Source organism: Salvelinus fontinalis, chromosome 15 (assembly GCF_029448725.1).
Source record: "Salvelinus fontinalis isolate EN_2023a chromosome 15, ASM2944872v1, whole genome shotgun sequence".
Taxonomy (NCBI): Eukaryota; Metazoa; Chordata; class Actinopteri; order Salmoniformes; family Salmonidae; genus Salvelinus; species Salvelinus fontinalis.
This window is the reverse complement of record NC_074679.1, coordinates 2,381,654-2,406,698: the sequence shown is the minus strand read 5'-3', so window position 1 is coordinate 2,406,698 and position 25,045 is coordinate 2,381,654. Positions and strand designations below refer to the sequence as shown.

The following is a 25,045-nucleotide window of genomic DNA, read 5'->3' as shown; positions in this document are numbered from 1 at the left end:
GCACCACAGTATTCCCCTTTGAGTCAGGAACTAACACTCCTCCGTAGTGACCCGTGAATACAGCACCACAGTATTCCCCTGAGTCAGGAACTAACACTCCACCGTAGTGACCCGTGAATACAGCACCACAGTATTCCCCTTTGAGTCAGGAACTAACACTCCACCGTAGTGACCCGTGAATACAGCACCACAGTATTCCCCTGAGTCAGGAACTAACACTCCTCCGTAGTGACCCGTGAATATTGCACCACAGTATTCCCCTGAGTCAGGAACTAACACTCCACCGTAGTGACCCGTGAATACAGCACCACAGTATTCCCCTGAGTCAGGAACTAACACTCCACCGTAGTGACCCGTGAATACAGCACCACAGTATTCCCCTGAGTCAGGAACTAACACTCCTCCGTAGTGACCCGTGAATACAGCACCACAGTATTCCCCTGAGTCAGGAACTAACACTCCACCGTAGTGACCCGTGAATACAGCACCACAGTATTCCCCTGAGTCAGGAACTAACACTCCACCGTAGTGACCCGTGAATACAGCACCACAGTATTCCCCTTTGAGTCAGGAACTAACACTCCACCGTAGTGACCCGTGAATACAGCACCACAGTATTCCCCTGAGTCAGGAACTAACACTCCTCCGTAGTGACCCGTGAATACAGCACCACAGTATTCCCCTGAGTCAGGAACTAACACTCCTCCGTAGTGACCCGTGAATACAGCACCACAGTATTCCCCTTTGAGTCAGGAACTAACACTCCTCCGTAGTGACCCGTGAATACAGCACCACAGTATTCCCCTTTGAGTCAGGAACTAACACTCCACCGTAGTGACCCGTGAATACAGCACCACAGTATTCCCCTTTGAGTCAGGAACTAACACTCCACCGTAGTGACCCGTGAATACAGCACCACAGTATTCCCTTTTGAGTCAGGAACTAACACTCCACCGTAGTGACCCGTGAATACAGCACCACAGTATTCCCCTGAGTCAGGAACTAACACTCCACCGTAGTGACCCGTGAATACAGCACCACAGTATTCCCCTGAGTCAGGAACTAACACTCCACCGTAGTGACCCGTGAATACAGCACCACAGTATTCCCCTTTGAGTCAGGAACTAACACTCCTCCGTAGTGACCCGTGAATATTGCACCACATCAAAACGTCACGCCAGGGTAAATCTACACTAAACACAGCCCTTATTTTAGGTGTTTCTGAAAATCCCAAAGGGAAAAATTAAGTGGAAAAACGATTGGAAGCATTTTTGAAGTGATTTGTTTAACAAATCAGATAAACGGGATTAGACGTTGACATGCCACAGTATCCCGTCTAAGATCAGCATATCCCAGACATCTTATCCGGGACACAAGCTTTTTGAGGGGGTTTATTGTAAACGGGATATGATGTTGATTATTGTGTCAACTCAAAAACAGAATACTTGACTATCCCTGAATAACAACGGGATATTGGTGTGCATGTAAACGTTGTCACTGATCAGACACGTGGATGAATGGTCGCCAGGAAATGGCCTCCACAGAGCAACCCGGCAGCAGTTTAGTCTCACGAAGCTATCCACACACCGCAGACATAAACCGAGTCACAAATTGTTTTCATATTTTTTTTATTTAACTAGGCAAGTCAGTTAAGAACAAATTCTTAATTACAATGACAGCCTATCCCGGCCAAACCCGGACGACGCTGGGCCAATTGTGCGCCTCCAAATCACGGACGGAAGTCACCCAGCCTGGATTCGAAAAAACCAAGGACTGTAGTGAAACCTCTTGCACTGAGATGCAATGCCTTAGACCGCTGAGCCACTCGGGAGCCCAATGGCTCAGGGCCCAATGGAAAAAGTCCTGGCCAAAAGTAGTGCACTAAATAGGGAATCATGTGCCATTTGGAACAGCCGTAGACTGAGTCCTGAGCTGGCATTCTGCTCCTCTGTCATACTGCTTGCCTGTCAGAACTAAAGGCTTTGGTACAAAGAATTAACACACATTCATTCTCCTGAGGGGGAACTCACCTGCTCAAAGAGCAGAGTTTGTCATTGCTCTGAAAATGAAAAGCCAAAATGGGAGAGTTGGGAGAGCAGAGGGCCTCACTGCTAACTAGAGCATCACAGCGACCAGCGACCAAACCGGTTAATCATTTCAATCCCCTAATGGCAACCCACTAACCAATCAATAACCTAAGTTTAGTTTTTCTAGCGGGCAAATCGCATCGCAGTAACAAGCTTCAATAGATCTGTTGGGGTGACCGTTGAATCACTTCATTGCAGGCGTAGCCGAACGGTTTGGCCCTGAGATAAAAACCTGCCTGGGTGCCCTTGAACAAGGCACTAAACACTAATAAAAACGCTAAATTACTCAAATGTAAATAATAAGGAAAGGCTAACATTCCACTCCTCTTTGGCCAATGACAGGAGTGGAGTGTTTGCTAAAAAGACTGGTTAACAACCTAGGAAAAGGTGTATCTATCAGACTAGGGGGGAAAAGGTGGTGTATCTATCAGACTAGGGGGAAAAGGTGGTGTATCTATCAGACTAGGGGGGAAAAGGTGTTGTATCTATCAGACTAGGGGGGAAAGGTGTTGTATCTATCAGACTAGGGGGGAAAAGGTGGTGTATCTATCAGACTAGGGGGGAAAAGGTGTTGTATCTATCAGACTAGGGGGAAAAGGTGTTGTATCTATCAGACTAGGGGGAAAAGGTGTTGTATCTATCAGACTAGGGGGGAAAAGGTGTTGTATCTATCAGACTAGGGGGGAAAAGGTGGTGTATCTATCAGACTAGGGGGGAAAAGGTGGTGTATCTATCAGACTAGGGGGGTAAAAGGTGTTGTATCTATCAGACTAGGGGGAAAAGGTGTTGTATCTATCAGACTAGGGGGAAAAGGTGTTGTATCTATCAGACTAGGGGGGAAAAGGTGTTGTATCTATCAGACTAGGGGGGAAAAGGTGGTGTATCTATCAGACTAGGGGGGAAAAGGTGGTGTATCTATCAGACTAGGGGGGGAAAAGGTGTATCTATCAGACTAGGGGGGAAAAGGTGTTGTATCTATCAGACTAGGGGGAAAAGGTGTTGTATCTATCAGACTAGGGGGGAAAAGGTGGTGTATCTATCAGACTAGGGGGGAAAAGGTGTTGTATCTATCAGACTAGGGGGGAAAAGGTGGTGTATCTATCAGACTAGGGGGGGAAAAGGTGGTGTATCTATCAGACTAGGGGGGAAAAGGTGTATCTATCAGACTAGGGGGGGAAAAGGTGGTGTATCTATCAGACTAGGGGGGAAAAGGTGGTGTATCTATCAGACTAGGGGGGAAAAGGTGGTGTATCTATCAGACTAGGGGGGGAAAAGGTGTATCTATCAGACTAGGGGGGAAAAGGTGTTGTATCTATCAGACTAGGGGGAAAAGGTGTTGTATCTATCAGACTAGGGGGGAAAAGGTGCTGTATCTATCAGACTAGGGGGTAAAAGGTGTTGTATCTATCAGACTAGGGGGGAAAAGGTGGTGTATCTATCAGACTAGGGGGGAAAAGGTGTTGTATCTATCAGACTAGGGGGGGGGGAAAGGTGTTGTATCTATCAGACTAGGGGGGAAAAGGTGGTGTATCTATCAGACTAGGGGGGAAAAGGTGGTGTATCTATCAGACTAGGGGGGAAAAGGTGGTGTATCTATCAGACTAGGGGGGGAAAAGGTGTATCTATCAGACTAGGGGGGAAAAGGTGTTGTATCTATCAGACTAGGGGGAAAAGGTGGTGTATCTATCAGACTAGGGGGGGAAAGGTGTTGTATCTATCAGACTAGGGGGGAAAAGGTGTTGTATCTATCAGACTAGGGGGGGGAAAAGGTGTATCTATCAGACTAGGGGGGAAAAGGTGTTGTATCTATCAGACTAGGGGGGAAAAGGTGGTGTATCTATCAGACTAGGGGGGAAAAGGTGTTGTATCTATCAGACTAGGGGGGAAAAGGTGTTGTATCTATCAGACTAGGGGGGAAAGGTGTTGTATCTATCAGACTAGGGGGGAAAAGGTGTATCTATCAGACTAGGGGGGAAAAGGTGTATCTATCAGACTAGGGGGGAAAAGGTGTTGTATCTATCAGACTAGGGGGGAAAAGGTGTTGTATCTATCAGACTAGGGGGAAAAGGTGTTGTATCTATCAGACTAGGGGGGGAAAAGGTGTATCTATCAGACTAGGGGGAAAAGGTGTTGTATCTATCAGACTAGGGGGAAAAGGTGGTGTATCTATCAGACTAGGGGGAAAAGGTGCTGTATCTATCAGACTAGGGGGGGAAAAGGTGCTGTATCTATCAGACTAGGGGGGGAAAAGGTGTTGTATCTATCAGACTAGGGGGGGAAAGGTGTTGTATCTATCAGACTAGGGGGGGGGGGAAGGTGTTGTATCTATCAGACTAGGGGGGGAAAAGGTGTTGTATCTATCAGACTAGGGGGGAAAAGGTGTTGTATCTATCAGACTAGGGGGGGAAAAGGTGTCGTATCTATCAGACTAGGGGGGGAAAAGGTGTCGTATCTATCAGACTAGGGGGAAAAGGTGTTGTATCTATCAGACTAGGGGGGGAAAGGTGGTGTATCTATCAGACTAGGGGGAAAAGGTGTATCTATCAGACTAGGGGGGAAAAGGTGTATCTATCAGACTAGGGGGGAAAAGGTGCTGTATCTATCAGACTAGGGGGGAAAAGGTGTCGTATCTATCAGACTAGGGGGAAAAGGTGGTGTATCTATCAGACTAGGGGGGGAAAAGGTGTTGTATCTATCAGACTAGGGGGGGAAAAGGTGTATCTATCAGACTAGGGGGGAAAGGTGGTGTATCTATCAGACTAGGGGGGAAAAGGTGGTGTATCTATCAGACTAGGGGGGAAAAGGTGTTGTATCTATCAGACTAGGGGGAAAAAGGTGTTGTATATCAGACTATGAAACAGATGGTTGCTATCATCCAGATACACCACCATCACATAAACCTAAATCTCAGTGGGAAATGTTTCAGGGGGAGGTGTGTGAGTCAGGAGATGGATAGAGGTGTTGTGGCTGTGTCAGATTGATCACATTCTTCGCTATTGTATTTTGACGGGAATACCACTGAGAATCTCAACGACGACAGATTTGTATCATTCAATGTAACAGGAGCTGTTGGAATTGCAACACAGAATCTATGTGACGATGACTAATTGAGAAATGACACATGCCAGGCAACTTGTTGAGTTTCACTCTCTACCCGCCCGGCCAACCCTACTTGGCTTCGAGGCAGGTGTGTGTCAAGATCATCATGATGTTGGAAAATCAGATCAGAGTAGTCCGTTCCTACACATGAGTGGAAATGTAAAGTGACATTTGCGTAACTTGCAGGTTTTATGTCAGACAAGGTATTTACTCACACATTCCGTTTCATCCTAAGAATGGTGATTCTAACATATTGACAATCAACGTTAAAAAGGACGACAGAAGGAAGGATCCCGGCCATGTAATATTTTAAGGAGGGCTAACCGTACTAGGTTAAAGTAGAGCCCCAACAATGAAGAACAGACAGCCATGGTCGTGAAATAGACTTCAAGCATGTTAGCTAGCTAGTTTGTTCATTGAGAGAGTTAACAGTAGCTAGCTAGCTCACTAACTAAATAGTTAACCTTAGTCGCGAAGCCACTGCCTTTGAGACTAACGTTACGCAGTAAGGTAGTGGGTTTCAGTCCATATGTTACGCATTTCACATTAAAACTACCTCGTTAGCTAGTTAGCTACCTAGCTATCTCTGCCAGATATCATAAAATCAAATGATAGTCTAATGATGTGAATCCACTTAATTATAACGTTAGCTATTCAGTAGCCAACCAGCTAGCGCTGTCAACCCAGTAGCAAAGTTAGCTCCTTGCCGCCAGTTAGCTACCTGTTAGCTAGCTTCTAGCCGTCATAACACTTAGAGCCGTTTAAATGTGGCTTATTCACCCAAGGGCTAACTTGTATTTATAGTTCGCTGACTGTTAGCTCATAGTGTACCAGTTTCAGCTACGGTACAGTTCGTTCGGTTCTAATGTTGCCAGCTAGCTAGTTAGCATTTGCTGGATAGCCAACGTCGAGAGCTGTGAACCCCAGCCAAAACATCTATTTTTTCCCCCTCTGCCGTCAGTAACCGCACCGACTAACGTTAATTAGATATCATTTGAAAATATCTAACTTGTCCCCTTACCTGTGACCAGCGCCCCGATCCAGAAGTCAGTCAAATTCGATCACCTCTCTCTCGAACCTGGCCGATATAAATGTAAATTCCAGAGAAGTGTTATTGGGAATGAACTCTATCCTGCTAAGCGCTCTAGTTTCACCATACGATCGGCTGTGTCATAAACTCTCAAAGTTCTGTTATGGGTCGAAAATGGCAGCCATCTTGGTCAGGGAGAAATCCAAAACCAAGTTTATTAAGGTTTCCAAATTCACTCCGGCTATCTACTCGGATTTCAGAGCGCTCTTGTCTTGAGTGTGACAGAGCGCAGAATAACTAATAGAGATCCACAGTGGAGGTGTCATAATACCCATAAAACCTAGCGGTCAAACAGGTAAATAGTTCCAATCGTTTTTCTATAATTCATTTTTCATTTAGTGGATTTTAGAAACACTTAAAATAAGATTTGTGTTTAGTTTAGGCTGGGTGACGTTTTGATAACCGTGTAAATCTCTCTTGGACAAGGTGACTTTTATCAATATATTCAGCTCTATTTACTCTTAGATTCGAAAGTGCTAATTAACATTACATTTTAGGGGGGGTAAATACAGGCAAATATACTGACAAAAGTCACCTTGTCCTAGAGTGATTTACACAGCTATCATAACATCCCAGAGCCCATATTTTAAGTGTTTCTAAAATTCCCAATGGGGAAAAATTTGCGGTGGAAGAACCATTTCCCTGTTTGACCGCTAGGTTCCATGGCTATTATGACTCATACTGTGGTACTCAATTAGTTTCACCTGCCTGTCCACTCCATGATTCAACCATCCCTGGTAACTGATCGCCCCTGTCCTCATCCATGCTTCTTGTTCTTCTTTGAGGTTTATTGGCAGACTACACTCATAAGGTGTATTTTGCCACCATTTTGTAGTGAAAAATACCCCAAAAACAAAATATGTTTTGGATGAACAAATTCATACTAATTACCAAAACCAAAAAAAAACACTAACCAAATTCACACTACTATCCTACATTTTAAACAAAAACAAAAAAAGTGTACTCCTTCAGTCAGATTTAAATGTGAATTCAGATCTCTACACAGGCTCAGGAACCTGGGAGGGGGGGGGGGGGGGACCTCTTCATTCAGTACTCGTAACATTGTGGCTGTAAAGTCCTGGAGATCCAGAAATCTATTTGCCGCCTTCACAATGATGTCAAGCATCTCAGATGTTTTATTAGTTTGACGAGTGCAATTTATTACTTTCGCTATAAAACACTACATGGTCCACCTTCTCCACTGCTAGTGTGTTGGGATCCATGGCATTCAGTGCAGACTGTGGGACATCTACTACCATCTCATCTCTACTCATTCCTTCAGCTATTTTTGTCCTTATCCATTGGGTAATGCTCTGCACGTTTACAGTGAAATTCAAGGTGCTTGATTGATAAAAAAAAAATTAAAAAAGTGATGGACAGATGAAAAGGGGTGGGACTTACAGCCGGTTACTTTTGCGGTGTGGACTTGGTGAAAATGCACTGTATTCAATAGGATTCTCAATAGATTAAAGCTGCATAGATCTAGTCACGAGTCCTCTGTCTGCTTGTCAGGAAGTTTGAACTAAATGGAATACTACAGGTGTGATATCCATAGGCAGACGGGTGGCCTCCCACAATAACAATGTTTCCCGACAAAGGTCAAAGGTCTGGGATGTACGAGACTAGCACAGATGGGCCCTTTACCTATGTAATCATGCACGTGTCAATACAGGGAAGCATCATTTATTTTTTATTTTTTTTATTTTTTTACCTTTATTTAACTAGGCAAGTCAGTTAAGAACAAATTCTTATTTTCAATGACGGCCTAGGAACAGTGGGTTAACTGCCTTGTTCAGGGGCAGAACGACAGATTTGTACCTTATCAGCTCGGGGATTTGAACTTGCAACCTTTCGGTTACTAGTCCAACGCTCTAACCACTAGGCTACCCTGCCGCCATATATATCCTCCTCTATAACACTGCTCTGAATCTATCAGCCTATTCCAGATATAGTGCACTACTCTGGTCAAAAGGAGTGCACTATATAGGGAATAGGGCTCTGGTCAACAGTAGTGCACTGTGTAGGGTACAGTACCCTTAGTGCCCTGGTCTAAAGGAGTGCACTATGTAAGGGAATAGGGTGCCATTTTGGGACACACTATCTCTTCATGGTGGACAATGATCAACAGGTTGGGATCCTGAACAATTGTCAACAAAAGGCAAGCAGGACGTAGCCTGAGTTTCTACCTCCTTGTCTATTCAGCCATTCCCTAACTGGTTGCTCTGACTGTCCCATTCAGACACAGTCCTATTCAAAATACTGTAGTTCTGAACTGTATTTCGACAGCGTTTGATTCTGAACAGCACTGCGTATGTCTGGTCAACAACAATAGCTTGCAGCCCTTAGCAGGCAGCCCTAAAATGATACTAAGTCCAGAAGAAGAGGGAGAATACAACTGGGCCCTTTGTTGTGGTTCCTTCAGCCCCCATTCATTCTGATGAGAACTGACTCCTTTCAAAGGGGAAATCTGCGATTGCTACATCAGTTTTTTGGGGGGGTCTTTTAAGTTAACGATATATACTGTACCCATTGATTATTGAAGAATATAACTTAGCCTATATTAGCTTGGTTCAATTGTCGCATCTCCCTCAGAACCCCAAATATAAGCTTGATTTACTCCTTTGTTTTTTTTTTAAACAATGTAATCATAAACAAACACTGCATAGCCTCAAAACATGGTAACAACTCTAATTGAGATATCATAGATGGTCAGTCCTTGTATCCACAGCTCTGTTTAATGAAGTTAAGAATGGTTATATTTCTACAGCCTCATCCCTCAACTGTTTACCAGAACAGTGGCGGGGTGGGATAACCCTTATTGTTATTGTTCGAACAGCAGATTGCCCCTTTAAAGACCAGTAGTTTATTTGTATCAGCTGCATTCCACACATAGCTGTAGGTACTGGGGATGAAACAGGGGTTTGGACAGCAGTTAGCAGGCAGCTGTATGTTGGACTGCAGTGCAGATAGACTTCTTTGGAAAACTAGGCTATTCTACTTGGAAAAACTAGTCTATTCTACTTGGAAACACTAGGCTATTCTACTTGGAAAAACTAGTATATTCTACTTGGAAACACTAGGCTATGCTACTTGGAAACACTAGGCTATGCTACTTGGAAACACTAGGCTATTCTACTTGGAAACACTAGGCTATGCTACTTGGAAACACTAGGCTATTCTACTTGAAAACACTAGGCTATGCTACTTGGAAAAACTAGTCTATTCTACTTGGAAACACTAGGCTATGCTACTTGGAAACACTAGGCTATTCTACTTGGAAACACTAGGCTATGCTACTTGGAAACACTAGGCTATTCTACTTGGAAACACTAGGCTATGCTACTTGGAGAAACTAGTCTATCCTACTTGGGAAAACTAGGCTATGCTACTTGGAAACACTAGGCTATGCTACTTGGAAAAACTAGGCTATGCTACTTGGAAACACTACGCTAATCTACTTGGAAAAACTAGGCTATGCTACTTGGAGAAACTAGGCTATGCTACTTGGAGAAACTAGTCTATGCTACTTTGAAACACTAGGCTATGCTACTTGGAAACACTAGGCTATGCTACTTGGAAACACTAGGCAATTCTACTTGGGAAAACTAGGCTATGCTACTTGGAAACACTAGGCTATGCTACTTGGAAACACTAGGCTATTCTACTTGGAAACACTAGGCTATGCTACTTGGAAAAACTAGGCTATGCTACTTGGAAACACTAGGCTATGCTACTTGGAAAAACTAGGCTATGCTACTTGGAAACACTAGGCTATGCTACTTGGAAACACTAGGCTATTCTACTTGGAAACACTAGGCTAAGCTACTTGGAAAAACTAGGCTATGCTACTTGGAAACACTACGCTAATCTACTTGGAAAAACTAGGCTATGCTACTTGGAAACACTAGGCTATGCTACTTGGAGAAACTAGGCTATGCTACTTGGAGAAACTAGGCTATGCTACTTTGAGAAACTAGGCTATGCTACTTGGAGAAACTAGGCTATGCTTCTTGGAAAAACTAGGCTATGCTACTTGGAGAAACTAGGCTATGCTACTTGGAGAAACTAGGCTATGCTACTTGGAGAAACTAGGCTATGCTACTTGGAAACACTAGGCTATGCTACTTGGAGAAACTAGGCTATGCTACTTGGAAAAACTAGGCTATGCTACTTGGAGAAACTAGGCTATGCTACTTGGAGAAACTAGGCTATGCTACTTGGAGAAACTAGGCTATGCTACTTGGAAACACTAGGCTATGCTACTTGGAGAAACTAGGCTATGCTACTTGGAGAAACTAGGCTATGCTACTTGGAGAAACTAGGCTATGCTACTTGGAGAAACTAGGCTATGCTACTTGGAGAAACTAGGCTATTCTACTTGGAAACACTAAGCTATGCTATTTGGAGAAACTAGACTATGCTACTTGGAGAAACTAGGCTATGCTACTTGGAGAAACTAGGCTATAATACTTGGAAAAACTAGGCTATGCTCCTTGGAGAAACTAGGCTATGCTCCTTGGAGAAACTAGGCTATGCTACTTGGAGAAACTAGGCTATGCTACTTGGAGAAACTAGACTATGCTACTTGGAGAAACTAGGCTATGCTACTTGGAGAAACTAGGCTATGCTCCTTGGAAAAACTAGGCTATGCTCCTTGGAGAAACTAGGCTATGCTACTTGGAGAAACTAGGCTATGCTACTTGGAGAAACTAGGATATGCTACTTGGAGAAACTAGGCTATTCTACTTGGAGTAACTAGGCTATGCTACTTGGAGAAACTAGGCTATGCTACTTGGAGAAACTAGGCTATGCTACTTGGAGAAACTAGGCTATGCTACTTGGAAACACTAGGCTAATCTACTTGGAAAAACTAGGCTATGCTACTTGGAAACACTCCGCTAATCTACTTGGAGAAACTAGGCTATGCTACTTGGAAAAACTAGGCTATTCTACTTGGAGAAACTAGGCTATGCTACTTTGGAAAAACTAGGCTATGCTACTTGGAGAAACTAGGCTATACTACTTGGAGAAACTAGGCTATGCTACTTGGAGAAACTAGTCTATCCTACTTGGAACCACTAAGCCACAGGTGTCAAACTCATTCCACGGGGGGCCGAGTGTCTGCGGGTTTTCGCTCCTCCCTTGTACTTGATTGATGAATTAACATCACTAATTAGTTAGGAACTCCCCACACCTGGTTGTCTAGGGCTTTATTGAAAGGAAAAACCAAAAACCTGCAGACACTAGGCCCTCCGTGGAATGAGTTTGACACCCCTGCACTAAGCTATGCTATTTGAAGAAACTAGACTATGCTACTTGGAGAAACTAGGCTATGCTACTTGGAGAAACTAGGCTATGCTACTTGGAGAAACTAGGCTATGCTACTTGGAGAAACTAGGCTATGCTACTTGGAGAAACTAGGCTATGCTACTTGGAGAAACTAGGCTATGCTACTTGGAGAAACTAGGCTATGCTACTTGGAAACACTAAGCTATGCTACTTGGAGAAACTAGGCTATGCTACTTGGAGAAACTAGGCTATGCTACTTGGAGAAACTAGGCTATGCTACTTGGAGAAACTAGGCTATGCTACTTGGAGAAACTAGGCTATGCTACTTGGAGAAACTAGGCTATGCTACTTGGAGAAACTAGGCTATGCTACTTGGAGAAACTAGGCTATGCTACTTGGAGAAACTAGGCTATGCTACTTGGAAAAACTAGGCTATGCTACTTGGAAAAACTAGGCTATGCTACTTGGAGAAACTAGGCTATGCTACTTGGAGAAACTAGGCTATGCTACTTGGAGAAACTAGTCTATCCTACTTGGAGAAACTAGGCTATGCTACTTGGAGAAACTAGGCTATGCTACTTGGAGAAACTAGGCTATGCTACTTGGAGAAACTAGGCTATGCTACTTGGAAACACTAAGCTATGCTATTTGGAGAAACTAGACTATGCTACTTGGAGAAACTAGGCTATGCTACTTGGAGAAACTAGGCTATGCTACTTGGAAAAACTAGGCTATGCTACTTGGAGAAACTAGGCTATGCTCCTTGGAGAAACTAGGCTATGCTACTTGGAGAAACTAGACTATGCAACTTGGAGAAACTAGGCTATGCTACTTGGAGAAACTAGGCTATGCTCCTTGGAAAAACTAGGCTATGCTACTTGGAGAAACTAGGCTATGCTACTTGGAGTAACTAGGCCATGCTACTTGGAGAAACTAGGCTATGCTACTTGGAGAAACTAGGCTATGCTACTTGGAGAAACTAGGCTATGCTACTTGGAGAAACTAGGCTATTCTACTTGGAAACACTAGGCTATACTACTTGGAAAAACTAGGCTATGCTACTTGGAAACACTACGCTAATCTACTTGGAGAAACTAGGCTATTCTACTTGGAAAAACTAGGCTATTCTACTTGGAGAAACTAGGCTATGCTACTTGGAAAAACTAGGCTATGCTACTTGGAGAAACTAGGCTATACTACTTGGAGAAACTAGGCTATCCTACTTGGAGAAACTAGGCTATGCTACTTGGAGAAACTAGGCTATGCTACTTGGAGAAACTAGGCTATTCTACTTGGAAACACTAAGCTATGTTATTTGGAGAAACTAGGCTATGCTACTTGGAGAAACTAGACTATGCTACTTGGAGAAACTAGGCTATGCTACTTGGAGAAACTAGGCTATGCTACTTGGAGAAACTAGGCTATGCTACTTGGAGAAACTAGTCTATCCTACTTGGAGAAACTAGGCTATGCTACTTGGAGAAACTAGGCTATGCTACTTGGAGAAACTAGGCTATGCTACTTGGAAACACTAAGCTATGCTATTTGGAGAAACTAGACTATGCTACTTGGAGAAACTAGGCTATGCTACTTGGAGAAACTAGGCTATGCTACTTGGAAAAACTAGGCTATGCTACTTGGAGAAACTAGGCTATGCTCCTTGGAGAAACTAGGCTATGCTACTTGTAGAAACTAGGCTATGCTACTTGGAGAAACTAGGCTATGCTACTTGGAAAAACTAGGCTATGCTACTTGGAAAAACTAGGCTATGCTACTTGGAGAAACTAGGCTATGCTCCTTGGAGAAACTAGGCTATGCTACTTGGAGAAACTAGGCTATGCTACTTGGAGAAACTAGGCTATGCTACTTGGAGAAACTAGTCTATCCTACTTGGAGAAACTAGGCTATGCTACTTGGAGAAACTAGGCTATGCTACTTGGAGAAACTAGGCTATGCTACTTGGAAACACTAAGCTATGCTATTTGGAGAAACTAGTCTATGCTACTTGGAGAAACTAGGCTATGCTACTTGGAGAAACTAGGCTATGCTACTTGGAAAAACTAGGCTATGCTACTTGGAGAAACTAGGCTATGCTCCTTGGAGAAACTAGGCTATGCTACTTGGAGAAACTAGACTATGCTACTTGGAGAAACTAGGCTATGCTACTTGGAGAAACTAGGCTATGCTCCTTGGAAAAACTAGGCTATGCTACTTGGAGAAACTAGGCTATGCTACTTGGAGAAACTAGGATATGCTACTTGGAGAAACTAGGCTATGCTACTTGGAGTAACTAGGCCATGCTACTTGGAGAAACTAGGCTATGCTACTTGGAGAAACTAGGCTATGCTACTTGGAGAAACTAGGCCATGCTACTTGGAGAAACTAGGCTATGCTACTTGGAGAAACTAGGCTATTCTACTTGGAAAAACTAGGCTATGCTACTTGGAAACACTACGCTAATCTACTTGGAGAAACTAGGCTATTCTACTTGGAAAAACTAGGCTATGCTATTTGGAGAAACTAGACTATGCTACTTGGAAAAACTAGGCTATGCTACTTGGAGAAACTAGGCTATAATACTTGGAAAAACTAGGCTATGCTCCTTGGAGAAACTAGGCTATGCTCCTTGGAGAAACTAGGCTATGCTACTTGGAGAAACTAGGCTATGCTACTTGGAGAAACTAGACTATGCTACTTGGAGAAACTAGGCTATGCTACTTGGAGAAACTAGGCTATGCTCCTTGGAAAAACTAGGCTATGCTCCTTGGAGAAACTAGGCTATGCTACTTGGAGAAACTAGGCTATGCTACTTGGAGAAACTAGGATATGCTACTTGGAGAAACTAGGCTATTCTACTTGGAGTAACTAGGCTATGCTACTTGGAGAAACTAGGCTATGCTACTTGGAGAAACTAGGCTATGCTACTTGGAGAAACTAGGCTATGCTACTTGGAAACACTAGGCTAATCTACTTGGAAAAACTAGGCTATGCTACTTGGAAACACTCCGCTAATCTACTTGGAGAAACTAGGCTATGCTACTTGGAAAAACTAGGCTATTCTACTTGGAGAAACTAGGCTATGCTACTTTGGAAAAACTAGGCTATGCTACTTGGAGAAACTAGGCTATACTACTTGGAGAAACTAGGCTATGCTACTTGGAGAAACTAGTCTATCCTACTTGGAACCACTAAGCTATGCTATTTGAAGAAACTAGACTATGCTACTTGGAGAAACTAGGCTATGCTACTTGGAGAAACTAGGCTATGCTACTTGGAGAAACTAGGCTATGCTACTTGGAGAAACTAGGCTATGCTACTTGGAGAAACTAGGCTATGCTACTTGGAGAAACTAGGCTATGCTACTTGGAGAAACTAGGCTATGCTACTTGGAAACACTAAGCTATGCTACTTGGAGAAACTAGGCTATGCTACTTGGAGAAACTAGGCTATGCTACTTGGAGAAACTAGGCTATGCTACTTGGAGAAACTAGGCTATGCTACTTGGAGAAACTAGGCTATGCTACTTGGAGAAACTAGTCTATCCTACTTGGAGAAACTAGGCTATGCTACTTGGAGAAACTAGGCTATGCTACTTGGAGAAACTAGGCTATGCTACTTGGAGAAACTAGTCTATCCTACTTGGAGAAACTAGGCTATGCTACTTGGAGAAACTAGGCTATGCTACTTGGAGAAACTAGGCTATGCTACTTGGAAACACTAAGCTATGCTATTTGGAGAAACTAGACTATGCTACTTGGAGAAACTAGGCTATGCTACTTGGAGAAACTAGGCTATGCTACTTGGAAAAACTAGGCTATGCTACTTGGAGAAACTAGGCTATGCTCCTTGGAGAAACTAGGCTATGCTACTTGGAGAAACTAGACTATGCTACTTGGAGAAACTAGGCTATGCTACTTGGAGAAACTAGGCTATGCTCCTTGGAAAAACTAGGCTATGCTACTTGGAGAAACTAGGCTATGCTACTTGGAGAAACTAGGCTATGCTACTTGGAGAAACTAGGCTATGCTACTTGGAGTAACTAGGCCATGCTACTTGGAGAAACTAGGCTATGCTACTTGGAGAAACTAGGCTATGCTACTTGGAGAAACTAGGCCATGCTACTTGGAGAAACTAGGCTATGCTACTTGGAGAAACTAGGCTATTCTACTTGGAAAAACTAGGCTATGCTACTTGGAAACACTACGCTAATCTACTTGGAGAAACTAGGCTATGCTACTTGGAAACACTAAGCTATGCTATTTGGAGAAACTAGACTATGCTACTTGGAGAAACTAGGCTATGCTACTTGGAGAAACTAGGCTATAATACTTGGAAAAACTAGGCTATGCTCCTTGGAGAAACTAGGCTATGCTCCTTGGAGAAACTAGGCTATGCTACTTGGAGAAACTAGGCTATGCTACTTGGAGAAACTAGACTATGCTACTTGGAGAAACTAGGCTATGCTACTTGGAGAAACTAGGCTATGCTCCTTGGAAAAACTAGGCTATGCTCCTTGGAGAAACTAGGCTATGCTACTTGGAGAAACTAGGCTATGCTACTTGGAGAAACTAGTCTATGCTACTTGGAGAAACTAGGCTATTCTACTTGGAGTAACTAGGCTATGCTACTTGGAGAAACTAGGCTATGCTACTTGGAGAAACTAGGCTATGCTACTTGGAGAAACTAGGCTATGCTACTTGGAGAAACTAGGCTATGCTACTTGGAGAAACTAGGCTATGCTACTTGGAAAAACTAGGCTATGCTACTTGGAGAAACTAGGCTATGCTACTTGGAGAAACTAGGCTATACTACTTGGAGAAACTAGGCTATGCTACTTGGAGAAACTAGGCTATCCTACTTGGAGAAACTAGGCTATGCTACTTGGAGAAACTAGGCTATGCTACTTGGAGAAACTAGGCTATTCTACTTGGAAACACTAAGCTATGTTATTTGGAGAAACTAGACTATGCTACTTGGAGAAACTAGGCTATGCTACTTGGAGAAACTAGGCTATGCTACTTGGAAAAACTAGGCTATGCTACTTGGAGAAACTAGGCTATGCTCCTTGGAGAAACTAGGCTATGCTACTTGGAGAAACTAGACTATCCTACTTGGAGAAACTAGGCTATGCTACTTGGAGAAACTAGGCTATGCTCCTTGGAGAAACTAGGCTATGCTACTTGGAAAAACTAGGCTATGCTACTTGGAGAAACTAGGCTATGCTACTTGGAGAAACTAGACTATGCTACTTGTAGAAACTAGGCTATGCTACTTGGAGAAACTAGGCTATGCTACTTGGAAAAACTAGGCTATGCTACTTGGAGAAACTAGGCTATGCTCCTTGGAGAAACTAGGCTATGCTACTTGGAGAAACTAGGCTATGCTACTTGGAGAAACTAGGCTATGCTACTTGGAGAAACTAGGCTATGCTACTTGGAGAAACTAGGCTATGCTACTTGGAGAAACTAGGCTATGCTACTTGGAAAAACTAGGCTATGCTACTTGGAGAAACTAGGCTATGCTACTTGGAGAAACTAGGCTATACTACTTGGAGAAACTAGGCTATGCTACTTGGAGAAACTAGGCTATCCTACTTGGAGAAACTAGGCTATGCTACTTGGAGAAACTAGGCTATGCTACTTGGAGAAACTAGGCTATGCTACTTGGAGAAACTAGGCTATACTACTTGGAGAAACTAGGCTATGCTACTTGGAGAAACTAGGCTATCCTACTTGGAGAAACTAGGCTATGCTACTTGGAGAAACTAGGCTATGCTACTTGGAGAAACTAGGCTATTCTACTTGGAAACACTAAGCTATGTTATTTGGAGAAACTAGACTATGCTACTTGGAGAAACTAGGATATGCTACTTGGAGAAACTAGGCTATGCTACTTGGAGAAACTAGGATATGCTACTTGGAGAAACTAGGCTATGCTACTTGGAGTAACTAGGCTATGCTACTTGGAGAAACTAGGCTATGCTACTTGGAGAAACTAGGCTATGCTACTTGGAGAAACTAGGCTATGCTACTTGGAGAAACTAGGCTATGCTACTTGAAGAAACTAGGCTATGCTACTTGAAGAAACTAGGCTATGCTACTTGGAGAAACTAGGCTATGCTACTTGGAGAAACTAGGCTATGCTACTTGGAGAAACTAGGCTATGCTACTTGGAGAAACTAGGCTATGCTACTTGGAGAAACTAGGCTATGCTACTTGAAGAAACTAGGCTATGCTACTTGGAGAAACTAGGCTATGCTACTTGGAGAAACTAGGCTATGCTTCTTGACAATGTTGTCAAGCCTGTTGTGCTTTAGCAACGTTTATCTTTATCTTCCTCGCCCTCTTTCAACCTGTCAATCTGTCTACCTGTCTCCCTGTCAATCTATCTACCTGTCAATATGTCAATCTATCAACCTGTCAATCTGTCTACCTGTCTACCTGTCTATCTGTCAATATGTCAATCTGTCTACCTGTCAATCTGTCTACCTGTCAATCTGTGAACCTGTGAACCTGTCTACCTGTCTACCTGTCAATCTGTCTACCTGTCAATCTGTGAACCTGTGAACCTGTCTACCCGTCAATCTATCTACCTGTCAATATGTCAATCTGTCTACCTGTCAATCTGTCTACCTGTCTACCTGTCAATCTGTCAATCTGTCTACCTGTCAATCTGTCTACCTGTCTACCTGTCAATCTATCTACCTGTCAATATGTCAATCTGTCTACCTGTCAATCTGTCTACCTGTCTATCTATCTACCTGTCAATATGTCAATCTGTCTACCTGTCTACCTGTCTACCTGTCTACCTGTCAACCTGTCAATCTGTGAACCTGTCTACCTGCCTACCTGTCTACCTGCCTACCTGTCTACCTGTCAATCTGTCAACCTGTCAATCTGTGAACCTGTGAACCTGTCTACCTGCCTACCTTTCTACCTGCCTACCTGTCAATCTGTCTACCTGTCAACCTGTCTACCTGTCAACCTGTCTACCAGCCAACCTGTCTACCTGTCAACCTGTCTTCATACTTGCAGGAAACAAACACACACTTTCTGGTATACACGTACACAAACAACAACAATGTAATCTTGCCAACCTGTCTACCTGCCTACCTGTTTACCTGTCATCCTGTCTACCTGTCAACCTGTCTACCTGCCATCCTGCCAACAATGTCAACCTGCCTACCTGTCTACCTGTCATCCTGTCTACCTGTCACCATGTCTACCTGCCATCCTGCCAACAATGTCATCCTGACAACCTGTCTAACCTGCCTACCTGTCTACCTGCCATCCTGCCAACAATGTCATCCTGACAACCTGTCTAACCTGCCTACCTGTCATCCTGTCTACCTGTCATCCTGTCTACCTGTCATCCTGTCTACCTGCCATCCTGTCTATCTGTCATCCTGTCTACCTGTCATCCTGTCATCCTGTCTACCTGTCTACCTGTCATCCTGTCATCCTGTCTACCTGCCATCCTGTCTATCTGTCATCCCGTCTACCTGTCATCCTGCCAACAATGTCATCATGTCTACCTGTCTACCAGTCAACCTGTCTACCTGTCATCCTGTCTACCTGTCATCCTGTCTATCTGCCTACATGTTTACCTGCCAACAATGTCTACCTGTCATCCTGTCAGGCTCAGGAAAGATGATTTTTTGATGACTACCAGTAGTTGTCCAACCTGTCATCCTGTCTACCTGTCATTCTGTCATCCTGTCAGGCTCAGGAAAGATGATTTTTTGATGACCACCAGTAGTTGTCCAACCTGTCACTGAAACAACACAGAGAATGATGTCAGCTCTTAACCGTCTTCCATCATAGGTCAAATCAAATGTATTAATAAAGCCCTTCGTACATCAGCTGATGTCACTAAGTGCTGTACAGAAACCCAGCCTAAAACCCCCCCAAAAATTGGAGGAGGACGGGCTCGTGGTAATGACTGGAGCGGAATCAGCGGAATGGTATCAAATAAATCAAACACGTGGTTTCCATGGTTTCCAGGTGTCTGATGCCATTCCATTAGCGCCGTTCCGGCCGTTATCATGAGCCCGTCCTTCAGCAGAGTTTCTGTTTGTGTAGAGTGTGTAGCAGCCTTGGCAGCCATTGGTTGAACAAGCTGAGCAACAATGAGAGGGTCAGGCCCCTGTGGAGAGCCTGGTCAATAGGTTGGGAGATAGAAACACACCTTGCTTCTACACCTGCATTCCTTGCTAAGGTACCACCAATCTCCTGTGGTGTGTAACAGCATTTAGGGCTTATGTTGAGGCCAGAGAGTGGTCATTTCCTCCTCCATGACACAGGTTTGATGACGTAGAAGGTAGCCCTTCTAGACTTTAATAAAATATACATAGATTTACTATGTTGTTCTGACCTTGGTGAACCGATAGAGAGAGAGAGGATGACAGTAAAAAAAGAGAGAGAGGTCAAAGGGCACTAGGTCAGATTCTAACCAACACCGTAGACATGTGACGAACACTGCAGCATTACACTGGTCCTTCTATTCTTGAAAGATCAAAGAGACACACATTTAAAAACCAACCCACCTCAGACTCAGACCACACGTGAAGGGCGATATAGTGACCAACCCACCTCAGACACGTGAAGGGCGATATAGTGACCAACCCACCTCAGACTCAGACCACACGTGAAGGGCGATATAGTGACCAACCCACCTCAGACACGTGAAGGGCGATATAGTGACCAACCCACCTCAGACACAGACCACACGTGAAGGGCGATATAGTGACCAACCCACCTCAGACACGTGAAGGGCGATATAGTGACCAACCCACCTCAGACACAGACCACACGTGAAGGGCGATATAGTGACCAACCCACCTCAGACACAGACCACACGTGAAGGGCGATATAGTGACCAACCCACCTCAGACACAGACCACACGTGAAGGGCGATATAGTGACCAACCCACCTCAGACACAGACCACACGTGAAGGGCGATATAGTGAACAACCCACCTCAGACACGTGAAGGGCGATATAGTGAACAACCCACCTCAGACACAGACCACACGTGAAGGGCGATATAGTGACCAACCCACCTCAGACACAGACCACACGTGAAGGGCGATATAGTGACCAACCCACCTCAGACACGTGAAGGGCGATATAGTGACCAACCCACCTCAGACACGTGAAGGGCGATATAGTGACCAACCCACCTCAGACACGTGAAGGGCGATATGCTCCCTAGCTGATCTATTTATGTGGTTAGCATGCCCTCTAGTGGTGTTACGTTGTGCTACAGCCGACAGGTTCTCACGGTCTGAAATACTTCAGAGTCAATGCTCCCCCTCTTGGACACATATAGTATCTCTGACATAAAGTACATTTATTAATGCCTTCCAAATGGTTTCCTATTCCCTATATAGTGCACTACTTTAAATGGTACCCTATTCCCTATATAGTGCACTACTTTAAATGGTACCTATTCCCTATATAGTGCACTACTTTAAATGGAACCCTATTCTTTATATAGTGCACTACTGTTGAGTTGTGCACTATACAGGGGATAGGGCGCCATTTGGAATGGTGTAAAGTACTTAAGTAGTTTTTTGGGGTATCTGTACTTTACTATTTAAACGTTTCACTACTTTTACTTCACTACATTCCAGAAGAAAATAGTGTATTTTTTTACTCCATATATTTTCCCTGACATCCAAAAGTACTCGTTACATTTTGAATGCTTAGCAGGACAGGAAAATGGTCCAATTCACACAAGAGAACATCCCTGGTCATCCCTACTGCACCTGATCTGGAGGACTCACTAAACAGAGAACATCCCTGGTCATCCCTACTGCCTCTGATCTGGAGGACTCACTAAACAGAGAACATCCCTGGTCATCCCTACTGCACCTGATCTGGAGGACTCACTAAACAGAGAACATCCCTGGTCATCCCTACTGCACCTGATCTGGCGGACTTACTAAACAACAAATGCTTCATTTGTAAATGATATCTGAATAAATAAATCAAAAACTAGAAAATGGTGCCGTGTGATTTGCTTAATATAATGATTTTTTACATTTACTTTTGATACTTAAAAATATAAGTACTATTTTACTGGGTGACTTTAATATTTACGTGAGTCATTTTCGATTAACATATCATTAGTTTTACTCAAGTATGACAATTGGGTACTTTTTCCCACCACTGACCATTTGGGACACAGACAGCATTTGTCAACTGATTATGCTAGCCTGGGTACAAGTCTGTTTGTGCCCTTGTCATGACAAGAAGTGGCAAGGAGTGGCATGAATGCACAAACAGACTGGTAACCGGGCTATGATAACGCACGAAGGCACAAACAGACTGGTACCCGGGCTATGATAACGCACGAAGGCACAAACAGACTGGTACCCGGGCTATGATAATGCACGAAGGCACAAACAGACTGGTACCCGGGCTATGATAATGCACGAAGGCACAAACAGACTGGTACCCGGGCTATGATAATGCACGAAGGCACAAACAGACTGGTACCCGGGCTATGATAATGCACGAAGGCACAAACAGACTGGTACCCGGGCTATGATAATGCACGAAGGCACAAACAGACTGGTACCCGGGCTATGATAATGCACGAAGGCACAAACAGACTGGTACCCGGGCTATGATAATGCACGAAGAACAGAAAACACACCATAGTGGCATCATGATTTATTTCTCAAACAACATATAGAGGCTACTTTAACTTTACACAAAATACAAGCACATTTTAGCTTAGAATATTTACATAAAAAAAAAAACATAACATTCCATGGGGCTTGACCGTGGGGATTGACCGTGGGGATTGACCGTGGGGCTTGACCGTGGGGATTGACCGTGGGGCTTGACCGTGGGGCTTGACCGTGGGGCTTGACCGTGGGGCTTGACCGTGGGGCTTGACCGTGGGGATTGACCGTGGGGCTTGACCGTGGGGATTGACCGTGGGGCTTGACCATGGGGATCGACCGTGGGGATTGACCGTGGGGATCGACCGTGGGGCTTGACCGTGGGGCTTGACCGTGGGGATTGACCGTGGGGATTGACCGTGGGGCTTGACCGTGGGGATTGACCGTGGGGATCGACCGTGGGGCTTGACCGTGGGGATTGACCGTGGGGATTGACCGTGGGGCTTGACCGTGGGGATTGACCATGGGGATTGACCATGGGGCTTGACCGTGGGGATTGACCGTGGGGCTTGACCGTGGGGATTGACCGTGGGGCTTGACCGTGGGGATTGACCGTGGGGCTTGACCGTGGGGCTTGACCGTGGGGATTGACCGTGGGGCTTGACCGTGGGGATTGACCGTGGGGCTTGACCGTGGGGATCGACCGTGGGGCTCGACCGTGGGGATTGACCGTGGGGATCGACCGTGGGGATCGACCGTGGGGATCGACCGTGGGGATCGACCGTGGGGATCGACCGTGGGGATCGACCGTGGGGATTGACCGTGGGGATCGACCGTGGGGATCGACCGTGGGGATTGACCGTGGGGATTGACCGTGGGGCTTGACCGTGGGGCTTGACCGTGGGGCTTGACCGTGGGGCTTGACCGTGGGGATTGACCGTGGGGATTGACCGTGGGGCTTGACCGTGGGGATTGACCGTGGGGCTTGACCGTGGGGCTTGACCGTGGGGATTGACCGTGGGGCTTGACCGTGGGGATTGACCGTGGGGCTTGACCGTGGGGATTGACCGTGGGGCTTGACCGTGGGGATTGACCGTGGGGATCGACCGTGGGGATCGACCGTGGGGATCGACCGTGGGGATCGACCGTGGGGATCGACCGTGGGGATCGACCGTGGGGATTGACCGTGGGGATCGACCGTGGGGATCGACCGTGGGGATTGACCGCGGGGATCGACCGTGGGGATTGACCGTGGGGCTTGACCGTGGGGATCGACCGTGGGGCTTGACCGTGGGGATCGACCGTGGGGATTGACCATGGGGCTATGGGGATTGACCGTGGGGCTTGACCATGGAGATTGACCATGGGGCTATGGGGCTTGACCATGGGGCTTGACCATGGGGCTATGGGGCTTGACCATGGGGCTTGACCATGGGGCTATGGGGCTTGACCATGGGGCTATGGGGCTTGACCATGGGGCTTGACCATGGGGCTATGGGGCTTGACCGTGGGGCTTGACCATGGAGATTGACCATGGGGCTATGGGGATTGACCGTGGGGCTTGACCATGGAGATTGACCATGGGGCTATGGGGCTTGACCATGGGGCTATGGGGCTTGACCATGGGGCTTGACCATGGGGCTATGGGGCTTGACCATGGGGCTTGACCATGGGGCTATGGGGCTTGACCATGGGGCTTGACCATGGGGCTATGGGGCTTGACCGTGGGGCTTGACCATGGAGATTGACCATGGGGCTATGGGGCTTGACCATGGGGCTTGACCACGGGGCTATGGGGCTTGACCACGGGGCTATGGGGCTTGACCATGGGGATATGGGGCTTGACCATGGGGCTTGACCATGGGGCTATGGGGCTTGACCATGGGGCTTGACCATGGGGCTATGGGGCTTGACCACGGGGCTATGGGGCTTGACCATGCGGCTTGACCACGGGGCTTGACCATGGGGCTTGACCATGGGGCTTGACCACGGGGCTATGGGGCTTGACCACGGGGCTATGGGGCTTGACCATGGGGATATGGGGCTTGACCACGGGGCTATGGGGCTTGACCATGGGGCTTGACCATGGGGCTTGACCATGGGGATTGACCACGGGGCTTGACCACGGGGCTTGACCACGGGGCTTGACCACGGGGCTTGACCACGGGGCTTGACCACGGGGCTTGACCATGGGGCTTGACCACGGGGCTACGGGGCTTGACCATGGGGCTTGACCATGGGGCTTGACCACGGGGCTTGACCATGCAAAACAATAAATAATGTTCCTGAAACTGCTTTGCATGGCACTTTAAAAAAAAGAAAAAACAGCTATTCAGTGAAATAAAGTCTACCCAGTTGATATCAGTTGACGTTGGACATCCGTGGTCTACGATCTGCATATCTGTCCCAAACCTATGCCAGGCAACAAGACACATTCAGAACTGACTTGGGGTCAGAGTGTATTCAGGTGCATTTTTTTTATACAATATTGGCCCCTTTGTCTTCTAAGAGGAAAAAAGATCATCGTTCCTACTTTAGCAAGTTGTCGTCAAGGATTTGTTGACAAAGAAGATAAGGTTGAGATTTGCAAGAAGAGATTTGAGTGAAAAGCTGATAATCTACAGTAGGAGAAGCCACGCCATCTTAGAGGAGGAAGGTACTGTACTGCACAGGAGGCTGCTGGGAGAACAGCTCGTAAACAAGGAGCCATTTACGGAGCAGATGGAACGGTATCAAACATCTGGAAACCATGGAAACCATGGAAACCATGGAAACCATGGAAACCACGTGTTTGATGTATTTGATACCATTCCATTCATTCCGCTCCAGTCATTAACACAAGCTCGT

General features: G+C 45.4%; 2 protein-coding genes across 6 annotated transcripts in view; both read right to left on the bottom strand.

The window, feature by feature from the left end:
• Positions 1 to 6,512, bottom strand: part of LOC129811261 (protein numb homolog) — a 117,302-nt gene extending 110,790 nt beyond the window's left edge. For all 5 annotated transcript variants that reach the window (XM_055862428.1, XM_055862429.1, XM_055862431.1 and 2 more), the window contains exon 1: positions 6,208 to 6,512. The gene's annotated coding sequence lies outside the window, so the exon portion shown is untranslated. The remainder of the gene's footprint in view (positions 1 to 6,207) is intronic.
• The window catches only part of LOC129811213 (skin secretory protein xP2-like), a 70,674-nt gene extending 47,090 nt beyond the window's left edge, over positions 1 to 23,584 (bottom strand). The window contains exon 1 of the mRNA XM_055862375.1: positions 22,357 to 23,584. Within this exon, the coding sequence (XP_055718350.1) occupies positions 22,357 to 23,584 (1,228 nt within the window). The remainder of the gene's footprint in view (positions 1 to 22,356) is intronic.
• Between the last annotated feature and the right edge of the window lie 1,461 nt (positions 23,585 to 25,045).